The 15,748-nt window shown below is 47.0% G+C and overlaps 1 protein-coding gene and 1 long non-coding RNA gene across 2 annotated transcripts; both read left to right on the top strand.

Moving 5' to 3' along the window:
- Positions 1 to 827: 827 nt before the first annotated feature.
- Positions 828 to 2,832, top strand: LOC4348505 (tyrosine decarboxylase-like). The gene has a single exon (XM_015757853.3). It carries the CDS (start codon positions 939 to 941, stop codon positions 2,517 to 2,519), a length of 1,581 nt encoding a protein of 526 aa, XP_015613339.1. The 5' UTR covers positions 828 to 938; the 3' UTR covers positions 2,520 to 2,832.
- A 5,341-nt stretch (positions 2,833 to 8,173) lies between these two features.
- LOC136353587 (uncharacterized) lies at positions 8,174 to 11,239 on the top strand. The gene is made up of 3 exons (XR_010736898.1): positions 8,174 to 8,766; positions 9,089 to 9,154; positions 10,609 to 11,239. It is a non-coding gene; the product is annotated as an uncharacterized lncRNA (long non-coding RNA).
- The last annotated feature ends 4,509 nt before the right edge of the window (positions 11,240 to 15,748 follow it).

Raw genomic sequence — 15,748 nt, 5'->3', positions numbered from 1 at the left:
ATTCGCATATTAACATTGACCGTTCATATCTCAGCAGTAGTACGTGTAGTAGCAGGCCAGGCCGGCATCTTTGCCTGCATTTGAATTTCTAGCTGACAAGCTCGTTTGTGATCGTACGCTAGCTCTCTCGACGATGCCTGAATTTCGTAGAAACAGATCGATCATCTACTTGCGTTGCGTACTTGATCGATCGGTCTGATAGAGCAGACACATTCTCTCTCGCTCTCTCTATCTTTTTTTTTGAGAACTCTCTCTCTCTCTCTCTCTCTCTCTCTCTATCGATTGTCATAAAATTTCATAATTGTATGCATGGTCACCGGTCGCTATAATATAAGTACTGTTGGATTTTTGTTTTTCTTTTGTCTTCGACCGATAGCCAGCTTAATTTTCCAGAAATAATTGTACTCGATCTTTGGAAAGACCAGCTATGGCGGTTGAGATTATATTTGTCTGAGAAGGAGCAAATAAAACAAGTTGCCAAGTGGCTGTACGAAAAATGAAGATTGAGTTCTATACATTTCCATAGAGGCAAGCCCTGCTTACCGCCAGTCCAATGATTCTCTCTAAGAGATATTCTCGCTAAACCCCTCAATTAGCTAGGAACCTTCCATATGCTAAACGTTTCGTCTGGTCAAAAAGAGAGATGATTAATTGCACATTTGTTTGTTTTATGTTCGATTAGTCAGTAGTCACACCATGGAAGACTCTTTTGTTTCTGCCGTTCCAAATATTCCAACGTTTGAATCGATCGGCACGTGGTCGAGAGAGAGGCATCTACGTACTCCACCCTGTATAAATAGATGCTGGAATGGCTTCATATCATATCAGATCAGATCACTGGCGCTAGCAACTTAATTACCATCTGCAATAGCGGCTGATTATCCGTTAACCTAGCTATCTAAGCGCGGGGTTAATCGATCGATCAATCGTTCTCACACATGGCACCTGCACCCTCGCACTGCCACGCCACGAATGGCAACAATGGCGCCATCGCCGCCTCTGATACGCCGGTGAAGACACAGCATTGCGCGCGGCTGCTCGACGCCGACGAGTTCCGGCGTCAGGGTCGTCTGGTTGTCGACCTTATCGCCGACTACTACGCCGGCATGGGGGAATACCCCGTGCACCCCACCGTCAGCCCTGGCTTCCTCCGCCACCGCCTCCCGGCGGAGCCGCCGTCCCGCCGGGAGCCCGACGCGTTCGCCGCGGCGATGCAGGACGTCCGTGACGTCATCCTGCCGGGGCTGACGCACTGGCAGAGCCCCCGCCACTTCGCGCACTTCCCGGCGTCGAGCAGCACCGCCGGCGCCCTCGGCGAGGCGCTCGCCGCCGGCATCAACGTCGTTCCCTTCACGTGGGCCGCCTCGCCTGCCGCCACCGAGCTGGAGATGGTGGTCGTGGACTGGCTCGGCAAGGCGCTCCACCTGCCGGAGCGGCTGCTGTTCGCCGGAGGCGGGGGCGGCTCCATCCTCGGGACCACCTGCGAGGCCATCCTCTGCGCCCTCGTCGCCGCTAGGGACCGCAAGCTGGCGGCGATCGGCGAGGGGAGGATCGGCGACCTCGTCGTCTACTGCTCCGACCAGACCCACTTCGCGTTCTGCAAGGCCGCGCGCATTGCCGGCATCCGGCGCGAGCATTGCCGCGAGATACCGACCTACCGGGACGACGCGTTCGCGCTCTCTCCGGCGGCGCTGCGGGCCGCCATGCGGCGCGACGCCGACGCCGGCCTGGTCCCGCTGTTCGTGTGCGCCACGGTCGGGACCACCCAGACCACCGCCGTGGACCCCGTCGGCGAGCTCTGCGCCGCCGCGGCGCCGCACGGCGCCTGGGTGCACGTCGACGCGGCGTACGCGGGGTCGGCGATGGTGTGCCCGGAGCTCCGCGGCGCGGTCGCCGGCGGCGTCGAGGCCGTGGACTCGTTCAGCATGAACGCCCACAAGTGGCTGCTGGCGAACAACGACTGCTGCGTCATGTGGGTGAGGACGCCGTCGGCGCTGGTGGCGGCGCTGGGCACGGACCAGGAGTACATCCTCAAGGACGCCGCGGCGGAGACGGCGGCGGCGGACGGCGGCGAGGGCGTCGTGGACTACAAGGACTGGGGCATCACGCTGACGCGGCGGTTCCGCGCGCTCAAGCTGTGGCTGGTGCTCCGATGCTACGGCGTGGAGGGCCTGCGCGAGCACATCCGGTCCCACGTCGGCATGGCCGCCGCGTTCGAGGGCATGGTCAGGGCCGACGCGAGGTTCGAGGTGGTGACGCCGAGGCGGTTCGCGCTGGTGTGCTTCCGGCTCCGGTCACCCAACAAGAAGACGGCGAACGAGCTCAACAGGCGGCTCCTCGAGGAGGTGAACGCGGCCAGCTCGGGACCGTACATGAGCTCCGCCAATGTCGGCGGCGTGTACATGCTCAGGTGCGCCGTCGGCAGCACGCTCACCGAGGAGCGCCACGTCCGGGAAGCCTGGAAGGTTGTCCAGGATCGGGCTACGTCCATCCTTTCGAAAATGGAGATTATTATGTAGAGCGTCAATAATATCACTACAAGAAAAAGCATTTCCCAGGCGGGGAAATGGATCTTCCCAGGGGAACGCCGGCTCCGCCTGCACCCAAGCACAAGCATCATACTACGCCTCATAAAATGTTAAGCTTATTTATACTCACAAGCATCATACGCGGCAAAATAATGCTGCTGCATGCGCCTCATACAATCTCTTTGATTTTCACACAATTTAGTTATATATAAGAAAAATTTTGTAATCCTTGAAAATGTACCTTGAGATATCTAAATTTTATACTAATTTTATTTTACCTCAAGTTACTTGCTACCTGATATATGGAGATACCAAATTTTATACTAGAAAGTGTGATACCTTACGATACATTTTCAAGGATGATAAAATTACTCTATATATAGTGTTCCAGGAAAAAAAAAAGAGAAAAATTGAATTGTACTAAGCTATACGGGTACTTGTTGCGGGAAAAGATATTCTCTTTACACGTTTGATAATTGCGCTTTTGCAATTATTTTTCCCTTTTCAGGTTCTCAAAATTGAAGTGCACTAGCTAAAAGGTGCAAGCTAGGTCCCTTCCAGATTAATATATATTAACTTTTTAAAGAAATAGAAAAAGGAGCCTCCACGTTCGCTTTCACGGCCTAGAAATTCTCATATTAATCGGAGAAGAAGAAAAATAGAGTCCATATAGAAATACAATTTAGAAATAGTTAAAATTCGGAATTAAAAATAAGGAATATTAGAAGTAGAGTATAGAGTCAATATATAAATACAATTAAGAAATAATAGTAAATCGAAATTAAAAATAAGGAATATTAGAAGTAGAGTATATAGTTCATATAGGAATTTAAAACTAACTAAAATTCGGAATAAACATAATAAAATTAAAAGTAGAGTTTAGATTTCGTATAAAAATACAATTTACAAATAACTAAAATTAAAAATTAAAAAAAGGGAAGAAGAGTCTAAAGTCAATATAGGAATACAATTTAGAAGTAACTGAAATTCAAAATTAAAAAATAAAGAATATTAAAAGATGAATTTAGAGTCCACATAAAAATACAATTAGAAATAATAAAAATTTATAATTAAAATAAATAATATTGGAAGAAGAGCCTAAAGTCAGATAACGAAAATTCGGAATTCAAAAAATATTGAAAGATGAGTGTAGAGTCTATATATATATAGGAATATAATTTACAAATAACTAAAATTTGATATTAAAAATAATTAATAATTAAAACGTATATAAAATACAATATGAATATTACACATTAGTAGTTTCATAAATTTAGTACAAAATTTAAAATTATGTTGCTATTTTAATATATTTAATAATACATTGAGAAAACATATATGCTATTATAAGAGAGAGAATATAATGATGTTAGCAGCGTAACCTGCGCGGGTCACCATGCTAGTTGTATTAATAATGAGAGTTTTATCGTGTATCTAAATTGTATATATATGAATGCTCCAGAAAGATGTATAATTTGTATATGCATGCATGCATTACCCGCTCGTAAATACAAGCTATTTTATTTATCCCCATATGTTTGGAGCGGCCAATTTTTTTATCTGTTAACACACAGCAAGGGAACTAATTCCGGTAAAATATCTATGTAATCTTTTAGAACGTACAAATGAGCACGAGTGAAGCAAGGACTGCTCCATTTTAACTTGTTCTCCCTCCGTTTTTAAAATGATATTGAATTATTCTTAAAAAAAAAACAAGTCATACTCAAAATACTTTTGAAAGCAAAAAAAATAATTACATAACTTTTTCAATAAGATGAATAGACAAACATATGTTAAATAGTGAATGAAAAATTTTAATAATTATTTAATTGCTAGTGCAAAATTGATTCATCCATATGAAGTATTTCATACTTACCGGATTAATGTAACACCCCAATTTTTGCTCCCGTTTAAAACCTATTTTAAATACCAGTTTATTTTCAATACTTTGGTTCTTATTTGAATTTTGGGTTGTGCCATTGAAGATCTCAAAATCCGATCACGTGAATTCCTATCTAGAAGAAAATTCCTAAATCTATTATTAACTCCACAGTCTCTTTACAAATTTGGAATCCAAAGTCCAATCCAATTCAAATCTCCTTCAAAATCCCAAAATCCGAATTCCCACAAAAATACAAAACGCCCTGTTCCTGTGGGCTACTCCTTTTCCTCTTTCTTGAGCCAGCCCACTTCCATCCCCAGGCCGGCCCATATCCCCTGCCCATTTCTAGTCGGAATAAGTTCACTTGGTGACCCTCAAAAGTGATTGAAATCTAATCCGTGGCCCTAAACCACAAAACCGGATATCTTGACCCCAAACTATGAAAACCGGTGCAATTTGACTCCCTCGGCGGTTTTGGAGGGCGGTTTCGCTGACGTGGCGCTGACGTGGCGGTATTGACCGGGTCTCCTTTACACATGGCGTTTAGGTGGTATTTAGAATTAAAAAAATGTATGGGACCCATTTGTCATTGACACCAAAAATAGACTATGGGACCCACATGTCCCTTCTCTCTCCCCTCCCTCAGTTCCTTCTCTCTCATCGCCGCTCCCTCCATTTCTCTCTCTCCCGCGGTGGGTGGAGATGGCGGCGAGCAGCGGAAGCGCGGCGGCGGCGCCCGGGCTGAGCTCCACCGCGGCGAAGACGGAGGAGACGACAGTGGCGGCGGTGGGACGCACATGCGGCGGGGTATGGTGAGCTTGGCCGCCATTGACCAGGTCTTCGACGCCATAACCGGCGGGTGGGAGCCGGCGGCGGCGGCGGGAGGGTGGGCGGGTGAGGGCGGCGGCTCGTGGCAGTGGGGCCGGCAGGCGGGAACCGCCGGCGGGTAGCGGTGGCTTGTGGTAGTGGGAGGACGTGGGGAGCCGGAGGCGGCGGGAGGGCGGGCGGGCGAGTGCGGCGGCGGCTCGTGGCAGAGGGAGGACGAGGGGAAGCGGCGGTGGCTGCGACCGGATGATGGGCCTCTCTCGATGGACAGCCGCGTAGGGGGGATGACGGCGTGAGGCGACCTCCTCGGCCGTGTGCTCTCCCTCCTCCCTCTCCTCGAATGGTTCCGCCTAGCCGTTCGTCGCGCGGTTTCAAAGTCGCCGCCGCGGCTTGCTTCTCCCGCCCGCGGCATGCCGCCGGCGCCGCTCGGCCGCCGACGACGTCTCGATGCCGGCCGCCGGGTGGTGCGGGTGGTGGTGGTGCGAGAGGAACGGCGAGCGGCGCGACATGGACTCCAGCCTGCCGCCACTCTAGCTAGCTTCTGCCGCCGCCGCTGCCGCTCGCTCCCCGTGGACGGCCGTAGGGGAGAGGGGGAAAGAAAGAGAGAAGGGAGGAGAGGAAGAAGAAATGGGGAAGATGGCAGGAGTGGGCCCCACAATTGTGTGTGAATGAAAAATGGGTCGAACGTATAACTTTTTAATTAAAATGCCACCTAAGCACCACGTCAGCACATAGACTAGGTCAATAACGCCACGTCAGCACCACGTCAGCGAAATCGCCCTCCAAAACCGCCGAGGGAGTCAAATTGCACCGGTTTTCATAGTGGGGGGGTCAAGATATCCGGTTTTGTGGTTTAGGGTCATGGATTAGATTTCAATCACTTTTGAGGGTCACCAAGTGAACTTATTCCTTTCTAGTCTGGCCTAGGCCAGGTTAGTGTTAGCAATGACAAAGCGCTGGATGTGGAACAGGGGCAAGCAGAGAGGGCTAGAAAGTCTAAACGGGCCAAGCATCCGAATGTTCGAATTGGTTGGCCGGAATGGGCCGTGTAATAGGTGTAGTAGTTGGCATGATAGTTGGAGAGAGAGACGTGTTAAATATCACCTTGTAAGAACCATATGCTTTGGCTTGAATGATATTGGCGGCGATTGGCGGTGGAGGCGCAATCCGGTTGGATTGGCGTGCTGAAATCTTGTTGTTCTTCTAGATCTTGGTCCAAATCATTAGTTAGCTATCAATCTGATATCAGAGCTTCGTTTCACCTGGGAATATCTTGATTTGGCGGTAAATTTTTTTTCCGTGGCGGGGATTGGAGCATCCTTCGGATTGTCTCCGCGAAAAGGCAACTAGCCTTGCTCGGTTCGCTGAATTCGGAGGAGGTGACGAAGCGTAGGAATCGATCTGGAGAAACCTAGGTATGCCACAGAACAAGCGCTCAAAATCATGGCCAACGAGGAGAAGTTGGACCTCTTCTTGAAGAAAATGGTGGAGGAAGCGGCACAGAGAGTGGAGGCGGAGCAAAGGAGCATATCAGATCTTCTCTCCTTCAAGGCGACGGTAGAGGCATGGATTCCTGAGGTGGAGTGGAAGGTGGATTCCCTTAATTCGTCGGTAGTGTATTTGCAGAACAAGCTGACACTGATGGAGAAGAAGGGGGCCGCGGCAGTGGATGTGGCAGCAGTGACAAGGAGGCATGTTTAGCTGATGAGGCATGTTTAGGGTCTTCTATTCCTTGATCTATTTAGTCCATATCCGATTTGGTCTAACTACGGGTGTGTTTGGTTGACCTATGGCTTTTGAAAAAGTAGCTGTGGGCTGTGGCTTTGTGAAAAGTAGTTGTACAATATGTGCTGTGGCTTTTGAAAAAGCTCGTTTGGTTCAACAGTTGTGGCTTTTGAAATAACTAGTCCCGCTTACAAGCGGGCCCCACATGTCACAAACATTAGGTCTTCTTCTTCCTCTCACCACCATGCCTGAGCTCGCTGGAGCTGCTTGGTCGGGGTGGTACGTCGACTGGCGAACTCCCTTCCCAGCGCGCGGCCGGCCGACTCGTCCTCCTAGCGCGTGGCTTCCCAGCGAGCCCCTCCCCCCATGTCCGACAGGCCGATGAGCTTCTCTCCTTGCGCGCAACCTCTCAGCGACATCCTCTCCTCGTGGGCAGCGGTGGTGAGGGAGGGGGGCATCGGCCGACGACGGTGGTGGCGGATTGGAGGGGGAAACGCGGCGATGGAGGCAAGCTGACAAGCTCCTCTCCCTACACACGGCCTTGGCGAGATCCTATCCCCGTGGGTGGCGGCAGCGGGTGAGGGGGCATCGGCACGACGACGGTGGTGGCAGATTGGAGAGGGAAACACGGTGGTGGTAGTAGGCCGGCGAGATCTTCTCGTTGTGGGCGGCGGCGGTGGGGAATGAGCTCGTCGAGAGGTCACGGCCGGCAGGCTGCAGGAGAGGGGCTCGCCGGGAGGCCACGGGTTGTGCAGGGGAGGAGATCGCCGGCCAGGCGTGGGGGAGGAGCTCGCTGGGAGGAATGGCGTAGGGGACGGAGTCGGGGTGTCACGCCCTGAAAACTGCCTAATTTAATAATTCATTTTTAATGCATTTTTAGAAACTATTTTAAAAGCTTACAAGTTAAATTCTAATAATCTAGGAAAAATTTCAACATAAAAGTGAGCTAGATAAAATTTCATTGAATACTTTGCTTGTTTATCTATTTTCTAGATTTTTCTGGGAATTATTATAGCAAGGGAAGTATTTTTAATCAACGAAATAGCATTTCATGAATTATTTAAATAAGAAAAAGTTTCAAAAACCCTCCCTGAGCTGTTGGGCAGTTTTCGGCCCAACTCCTCTATTCCTCGCTCGTGGCCGTGCGGCCCAAGCCGTCCCAAGCCGAGCCGCCGCCCCTCCCTCCTCTCAGCCGCCGACATGTGGGGCCCACATGTCGGGGTTGTCTTCAACCTCCAACCGGCCAGCCGTGCCCGAGCGCCGCCGCCTCTCCTTCGAATCCGCCTCCACCGGTTGCTTCCGAGTCCGATTGATTGAGAGGAAATTATCTCCTCCTTATCCTCTTCCTTTCCCCTAAAGTTTCGGAGATCAATTTTACCCGGATAAACCAAATTGAACTCGTTTTGATTTTATCTCTCCAAACTAACCCTAGGATTTTCCGGCTTCGATTCCTCTCATTTGGAGTCCGATCTCCCTCACCCATGCCTATATAAAGCATCCACTAGTCGTCCTCTTCTGTTTGCCTCAAGTTCTAGCCGCAGCTGTTGCCCATAGCGGTGCCGCCACGCTAGCCCTAGCGCCGCCGCCACCGACGCCATTTCAGCCGCGCTGCACCGCTGCTGTGGTCGTCGCTGCCGCCTTCTGTCGCCACCGTTGGGTTCGCCAGGAGGAGGAGCACCCCATCCGCCCCATTGCAGCTGCCGAAGACCGCCGGTGCGTCGTCGCCGACGTTGATCCGAGCCGAGCTGCCGTCGGACCTTGTCGCCGGCCGTCGTTCGTCGTCGTCCATCGTTGTTCGTTGTGTCGGTGAGTTCGCGTCGCCGTCCTCTTCGCATAGGTGTCCTCGGATAGCCCGGCCGAGCCCTCTATCGCCGGTGGTCGTGTGGAGCCGAGTCTAGGCCGGCGATGATGTCGTGATGACATCATGTTTCTTTTGTTTTAGTTTTTCTGTATTAGATGAAAAATTGATTAAACTTCGGAAAATCATAACTAAATCATCGTAACTCGGATTCAAGTGGTTCAAGTTGCTAAATTCATCTAAAATCGAGGTCTACAAGTTAAAAATATCCACATGTACTGTTTATGCTTGTTTTTGTACTGTTTTGTTGATTTTGTTTATTTGCTTTAGTTTCCGACGTTCCGGAGGAGAGCGTTTACGTTGAGGAAGGTTCAGAAGCGTTTGAAGAAGCTCAAGGCAAGTCACACAGATCCTAAACAACCCTTTGAGCATGTTGAACCCGTTTCAAGATAATGTTTTATTTCAACTTATGCATTATTTTCGAATGTCATCGGGTGGTGAGCGTTTCCCAATTAATTATGGCCGAAGATGACTTTACTTTTCCTATGGGTAATAAATTGATTAGCTTGGACCTTATATATTGGATTGGTTCAGCTAAATGCTATATGTATAATTGCTTAGCCATGCTTAGAAACATTAGCTCATTAATGGGATGAATCACACTACATTATTACTTATGGTTATATTTAATGTTAGCCCACGATGGTTAATCTGTGTTTTGATAATTACTTGGTAATTAAAACCTGATAAAGGTGGGTTGTGAGTACATGGTTTTGATGGTCGTGTTCATGACAATTAAGGACCAGTTCGCGAGCTACTGTTGTGAAACATTTACCATGCCAAGCACAAGCCAGCGTGGGCAATGGCTTTACCTTTTGTATAGCATGGTTCATTACGGGGTGCCAGACTGAGAAGCGGCGAGAAGTCCGTGGGGGTCATTGGGGAGTCCATGCCTCTGGTTGTAGAGGGGGTGATTATGATCCAGGTATGGTGCACTGTGGTGAGTTGTGTTGTGCGAGGGGTATTGTCACAGGTCCTTTCTGAGGTACCGTGGTGGTATTGAGGCGCATGGTGACATGTCGTGGAGCTGTGTCTTGTGGGTACAGTGGTACATCTCTGGCCAGAGTAAAACTATTGGAATAGCCGTGCCCGTAGTTATGGGTGGGTCTAACAATGTTTTTCAGAGTAAAATAGGACTGCTCTTCTCTATTCTCTTACAAATTAATTAAGTTGGCAGCACATGCAAGGTTATGTAACAAATTTACTAAAACCAACTTTACCAAAACAGGAAGCTGTTCCTTTCTATTTTTTTTCCTTCACTGTTCAGGGTATTAAATAGTTTAATTTTATGAATTTCATTGGTTAGTCGGCACTGTACATCCATTATAGTATCGATTCAATCAAGATAGCACTAGTACTACTCATCCTTGTTAATGGTGAACACTGTACCGTGCTTATAGTAGATCCTAAGTATTTTAGTTTTATTTTATTCATTTGTCTAAAGCATGTTGTCTCTGTCCAAAGTTGATTTCATTTTCCAAACAAAAACTTTGTTTAGTTCTGTTCCCGCGAGTACTGTACAAAAAAAATTCTTTTTGTTTACTTCCAAAGTCTATGCCCCTGTTTAAATAAAATTTTCGAAAAAAAAATTCTGAAAAAAAACGAATTGGTTTCTGAAAATTTATGTTTCGGTCAGAAAAGAAAAATTCGAAATTTAATTAAAAAAAGGAAAAAAATAGTTATGTTTGCTCCTTTTCTTTTATTTTTCTTTTTGGGTCAAATTAATTAAGTCTTGTTTGTGCAGCTATCTTGAACATATGCATTAATTCCTCTTTTCTGTGTTCCGTTAGATGCCGCCTCATCCGCTGGAAAGCTTGATCGATGTGGTAGGATTCGTCAGGTAGTTGAGAATGATGGCATTTAAAGCAGCTCATGATAGAGAAAACTGGAATGGGGGCAGGATTTGCAAGTTGGAGAGCAAGGTGTACCATCTGCAGAAGGAACTGGCCGAGCTTAAGGGAGAAGCACCACCGCCAGCACCCAAGCTTCGTCTCACCGTAAGGAAGAGAACCCGTCCTCCACCTCGTATCCAGTTGGCTTCAAAGACTCGTGTGGTGGGAGATGTTGCGCCTGATCATGCTGAACCTGTCATCCATGTTAAGTGATGATGAAGAGGAGGAAGACCCAGAAGAAAGAGTGCCTTCTACTCTAGAGGAAGAAGATCCATCTCTTTGTTCTGACGCAAGGCGGGATTAGTTGTCTAGTTAGACCGTTGCTGTGGTTCACTGTGTTAGTTTGCTTGCTTAAGTTTGCTTGTGCGTGTGTGGATTTAGCGTGTTGCTTACATCATTGGTGGGATGTAACTGCATGAGTTTAGTTCTTTTGCTTGTTAGAGAGTAAGTTAGCTCGTGAGATAGTGTTAATTCAATTTAAATGTAATCATACACAGTTAAGAGCAATATAGAATTTAAATTAATTAAAGTTCTCCGTTCTAAGGGTATCTCTCTGTCGTTCTTTCCTTTTGCCCGTGTATTTCTTCAGATGGTGAACACCCGCACTGGAAGTGGAAGTGGAAGTGGAAGTGGTCACAATGAAGGAGATCCCACACTTGCTCAAGTTTTGGCTCAGCAAACCCAGTTGATTAATTTACTAGTACATCAAGCGCAGAACCAGCAAGCAAATAACAACAATCAACCACCACCTCCACAGAACAAGTTGGCAGATTTTCAACGTGTGAGACCACCTACCTTCTCAAGCACCACTAACCCACCTCCACAGAACAAGTTGGCAGATTTTCAACGTGTGAGACCACCTACCTTCTCAAGCACCACTAACCCAGTAGAGGCAGGTGATTGGCTGCATGCTATTGAAAAGAAGTTAGATTTGATTCAGTGCACCGAGCAGGAGAAGGTTTCCTTTGCTTCGCATCAGTTGCATGGTCCTGCTGCTGAGTGGTGGGATCACTTTCGTCAAAACAGAGCTGTGGGAGAGCCTATCACTTGGCGGGAGTTTACTGCTGCTTTCAAGAAGACACATATACCATCAGGTGTTGTGGCACTTAAGAAGAGAGAGTTCAGAGCACTCAATCAGGGATCCTGTTCTGTCATAGAGTACCTCCATGACTTTAATCGCTTAGCTCGTTATGCCCCAGAAGATGTTCGCACTGACGAAGAACGTCAGGAGAAGTTTTTAGAGGGACTGAATGATGAGTTGTCTTATGCATTGATGGCTATGGAGTACCGGGATTTCCAGCAGTTGGTGGACAAGGCGATTCGTCAAGAAGACAAGTACAATAGGATGGAACAGAAGAAGCGTAGGGCTGCTCATTTCAAGGCTCAACAGGGTAGTAGCTAGAGGCCGCGCATTGCTATGGGACCTGAAGCTGCACCATATCCACAGGGAGGATGCTCTTCAGTTGCTCGCCCTCAACGCCAGTTCTACAACAACAACACTGGTAATCGCAGCAATGACAATCGTAATGTGGTCACTCATCCTGTAGCAGCTCCAACTCAGAATCAGCCTGTCAGGAAGGAACAGGGAAGCAAGCCAGGGGTGTGCTTCAATTGTGGTCATCCAGGACATTATGCTGATAAGTGTCCAAAGGCTCGACGTGTGAAGAATGCTCCTGTCCAGAACAACTCCAATGCTACAGCACTGAAGGCTCGTGTTAATCACGTTGCAGCTGCAGAAGCCCAGAATTCACCTGATGTGGTTTTGGGTACATTTCCTGTTAGCTCTGTACCCGCAACTGTGCTTTTTGATTCCGGTGCTACACATTCCTTTTTGTCTAAAAGTTTTGCGAGCAATCATGGGATGGAACTTACTAGTCTTGGGAGGCCTTTACTAGTTAATACCCCAGGCAATCAAGTGTCCTCAATGCCGTACTGTCCTTCCATTACTATAGAAATAGAAGAAATTCCTTTCCCATCCACACTTATCTTGCTAGAATCCAAAGATCTTGATGTTATCCTAGGGATGGATTGGCTAACCTGCCACCGAGGAGTTATAGATTGTGCTAACTGAAAGGTGACTTTAACCAGTAGCAATGGGCAAACAGTGTCTTTCTTTGTGTCCTCCCCTAGATCTCATGGTTTGACATTAAATCAAGTTGCTTTGCAAGAGATCCCAATAGTACAAGACTACCCAGATGTGTTCCCTGAGGATTTGCCAGGTATGCCACCTAAGAGAGACATAGAGTTCCAGATAGACTTAGTACCTGGAACCAACCTTATCCATAAGAGACCATAGAGAATGGCAGCTAATGAGTTAGCAGAGGTAAAGAGACAGGTAGATGATTTGCTTCAGAAAGGATATATCAGACCTAGTACGTCGCCATGGGGAGCACCAGTCATCTTCGTGGAGAAGAAAGATCATACCCAGAGAATGTGTGTGGATTATCGAGCATTGAATGAGGTCACTATCAAGAATAAGTATCCTCTACCTTGGATTGATGACTTGTTTGATCAACTGGAAGGTGCTACAGTCTTCTCCAAGATAAATCTTTGTTCCGGATATCACCAACTCCGAATCCGTGAGGAGGATATACCAAAGACCGCCTTTACAACACGGTATGGTTTGTTCGAATGTATTGTTATGTCGTTTGGACTCACTAATGCCCCGGCCTTTTTCATGAACTTGATGAACAAAGTGTTTATGGAATATCTGGAGAAGTTTGTCGTGGTGTTTATTGATGACATCCTTATCTACTCCAAGACTAAAGAAGAGCATGAAGAGCATCTTCGTCTTGCTTTAGAGAAACTACGTGAGCATCAGCTCTATGCCAAGTTTAGTAAATGTGAATTTTGGTTGCCCGAAGTGAAGTTCCTTGGTCATGTCATCTCAGCTGGAGGAGTTGCCGTGGATCCAAGCAATGTGGAGTCAGTGCTAAATTGGAAGCAGCCCAAGACGGTTTCAGAGATTCTCCTTGGTCTTGCGGGGTATTACCGAAGGTTTATTGAGAACTTCTCAAAGATTGCTAGACCAGTGACTCGACTGCTTCAGAAGGATGTGAAGTATAAGTGGACGGAAGAGTGTGAGCAGAGTTTTCAAGAATTGAAGAAAAGGCTAGTGACTGCGCTAGTGTTAGTCTTGCCTGATCCAAGGAAAGGTTTCCAGGTGTATTGTGATGCATCTAGACTTGGTTTGGGTTGTGTTTTGATGCAAGATGGGAAGGTGGTGGCCTATGCATCTAGGCAGTTACGCTCTCATGAGAATAACTATCCAACGCATGACCTAGAGTTGGCAACTGTGGTTCATGCATCGAAGATTTGGCGTCATTACCTTTTTGGTAACCGTACGGAGATCTATACGGATCATAAAAGTTTGAAGTACATTTTCACTCAACCTGATCTAAACATGCGTCAACATAGATGGCTAGAGTTGATCAAGGACTATGATATGGAAATTCATTATCATCCAGGTAAAGTAAATGTTGTAGCAGGTGCTCTCAGCAGGAAAAGCTACTATAATATGACAGAAGGATGACATCTACCTTGGGAGTTATGCTAGGAATTGGAAAAATTGAACTTGGGAATAGTCAACAAAGGTTTTGTTGCCGCTTTAGAAGCTAAACCTACTCTGTTTGATCAAGTTAGAGAGGCTCAAGTGAATGATCCCGATATCCAAGAAATCAAAAAGAACATGAGAAGAGGAAAAGCCATCGGTTATATAGAAGATGAGCAAGGAATTGTGTGGCTAGGAGAAAGAATTTGCTTGCCCGATAATAAGGAGTTGAATGATACTATCATGAAAGAAGCTCATGAAACTTTGTATTCCATTCATCCTGGGAGCACTAAGATGTATCAAGACCTGAAGCAACAATTCTGGTGGGCCAGCATGCGACGAGAGATAGCGGAATATGTGGCTTTATGTGATGTGTGTCAGCGAGTCAAGGCGGAGCATCGGAAGCCAGCCGGTCTGCTGCAACCGTTGAAGATTCCAAAGTGGAAATGGGAGGAAATAGGAATGGATTTTATCACCGGTCTACCCAGAACATCGGCAGGACATGATTCTATTTGGGTAGTGGTTGACAGGCTTACTAAAGTCGCTCATTTCATACCTGTCAAAACAACTTACACGGGAAATAAGCTTGCAGAGTTATATATGGCAAGAGTTGTATGTTTACATGGTGCTCCCAAGAAAATAGTATCAGACAGAGGTAGTCAGTTTACTTCGAAGTTTTGGCAGAAACTACAAGAAGAGATGGGTACTCGTTTGAATTTTAGTACTGCTTATCACCCTCAAACTGATGGTCAGACAGAAAGAGTAAATCAAATTTTAGAAGACATGTTGAGAGCCTGTGTTCTAGATTTCGGTGGAAGTTGGGATAAGAATCTGCCGTACGCTGAATTCTCTTATAACAACAGTTATCAAGCTAGTCTTCAAATGGCTCCATATGAAGCATTGTATGGTCGGAAGTGTCGTACACCGCTCCTTTGGGATCAAATCGGTGAGCGTCAAGTTTTTGGGACAGATATATTGCGAGAGGCAGAAGAAAAAGTGAAGATTATCCAAGAAAGGTTGCGTATTGCCCAGTCGCGTCAGAAGAGCTATGCAGACAATTGTCGTAGGGATTTGACTTTCGAAGAAGGGGATTATGTATACCTATGGGTTACACCGCTGCGGGGAGTTCATCGTTTTCAGACCAAAGGGAAATTGGCACCGCGATTTGTGGGACCTTTTAAGAGAGAGGTGAAGTAGCTTATCAACTAGAGTTGCCTCCGTCAATGGCGGGAATACATGACGTGTTCCATGTGTCACAGTTGAAGAAATGTTTGCGTGTACCTACGGAGGAAGCAGATCCTAAGCATATAGAGCTTCAAGAAGATTTAACTTATGTTGAGAAGCCAATCAGAATTCTGCAGGTGAATGAGAGGAACACCAGGAATCGCGTCATACGGTTCTGTAAGGTTCAGTGAGCAATCATTCAAAGGAAGAAGCCAGTTGGGAGCGAGAAGATGAATTGAAGTCAGCTCATCCTCATCTTTTTGC

This window comes from Oryza sativa, chromosome 10 (genome assembly GCF_034140825.1).
Source record: "Oryza sativa Japonica Group chromosome 10, ASM3414082v1".
Taxonomy (NCBI): Eukaryota; Viridiplantae; Streptophyta; class Magnoliopsida; order Poales; family Poaceae; genus Oryza; species Oryza sativa.
The sequence above is the reverse complement of the archived record's forward strand: the minus strand, read 5'-3'. Positions and strand labels throughout refer to the sequence as shown.

Coding starts and splice junctions, on each gene's coding strand:
- LOC4348505 (XM_015757853.3), top strand. CDS start 939: ATGGCACCTGCACCCTCGCACTGCCACGCCACGAATGGCAACAATGGC.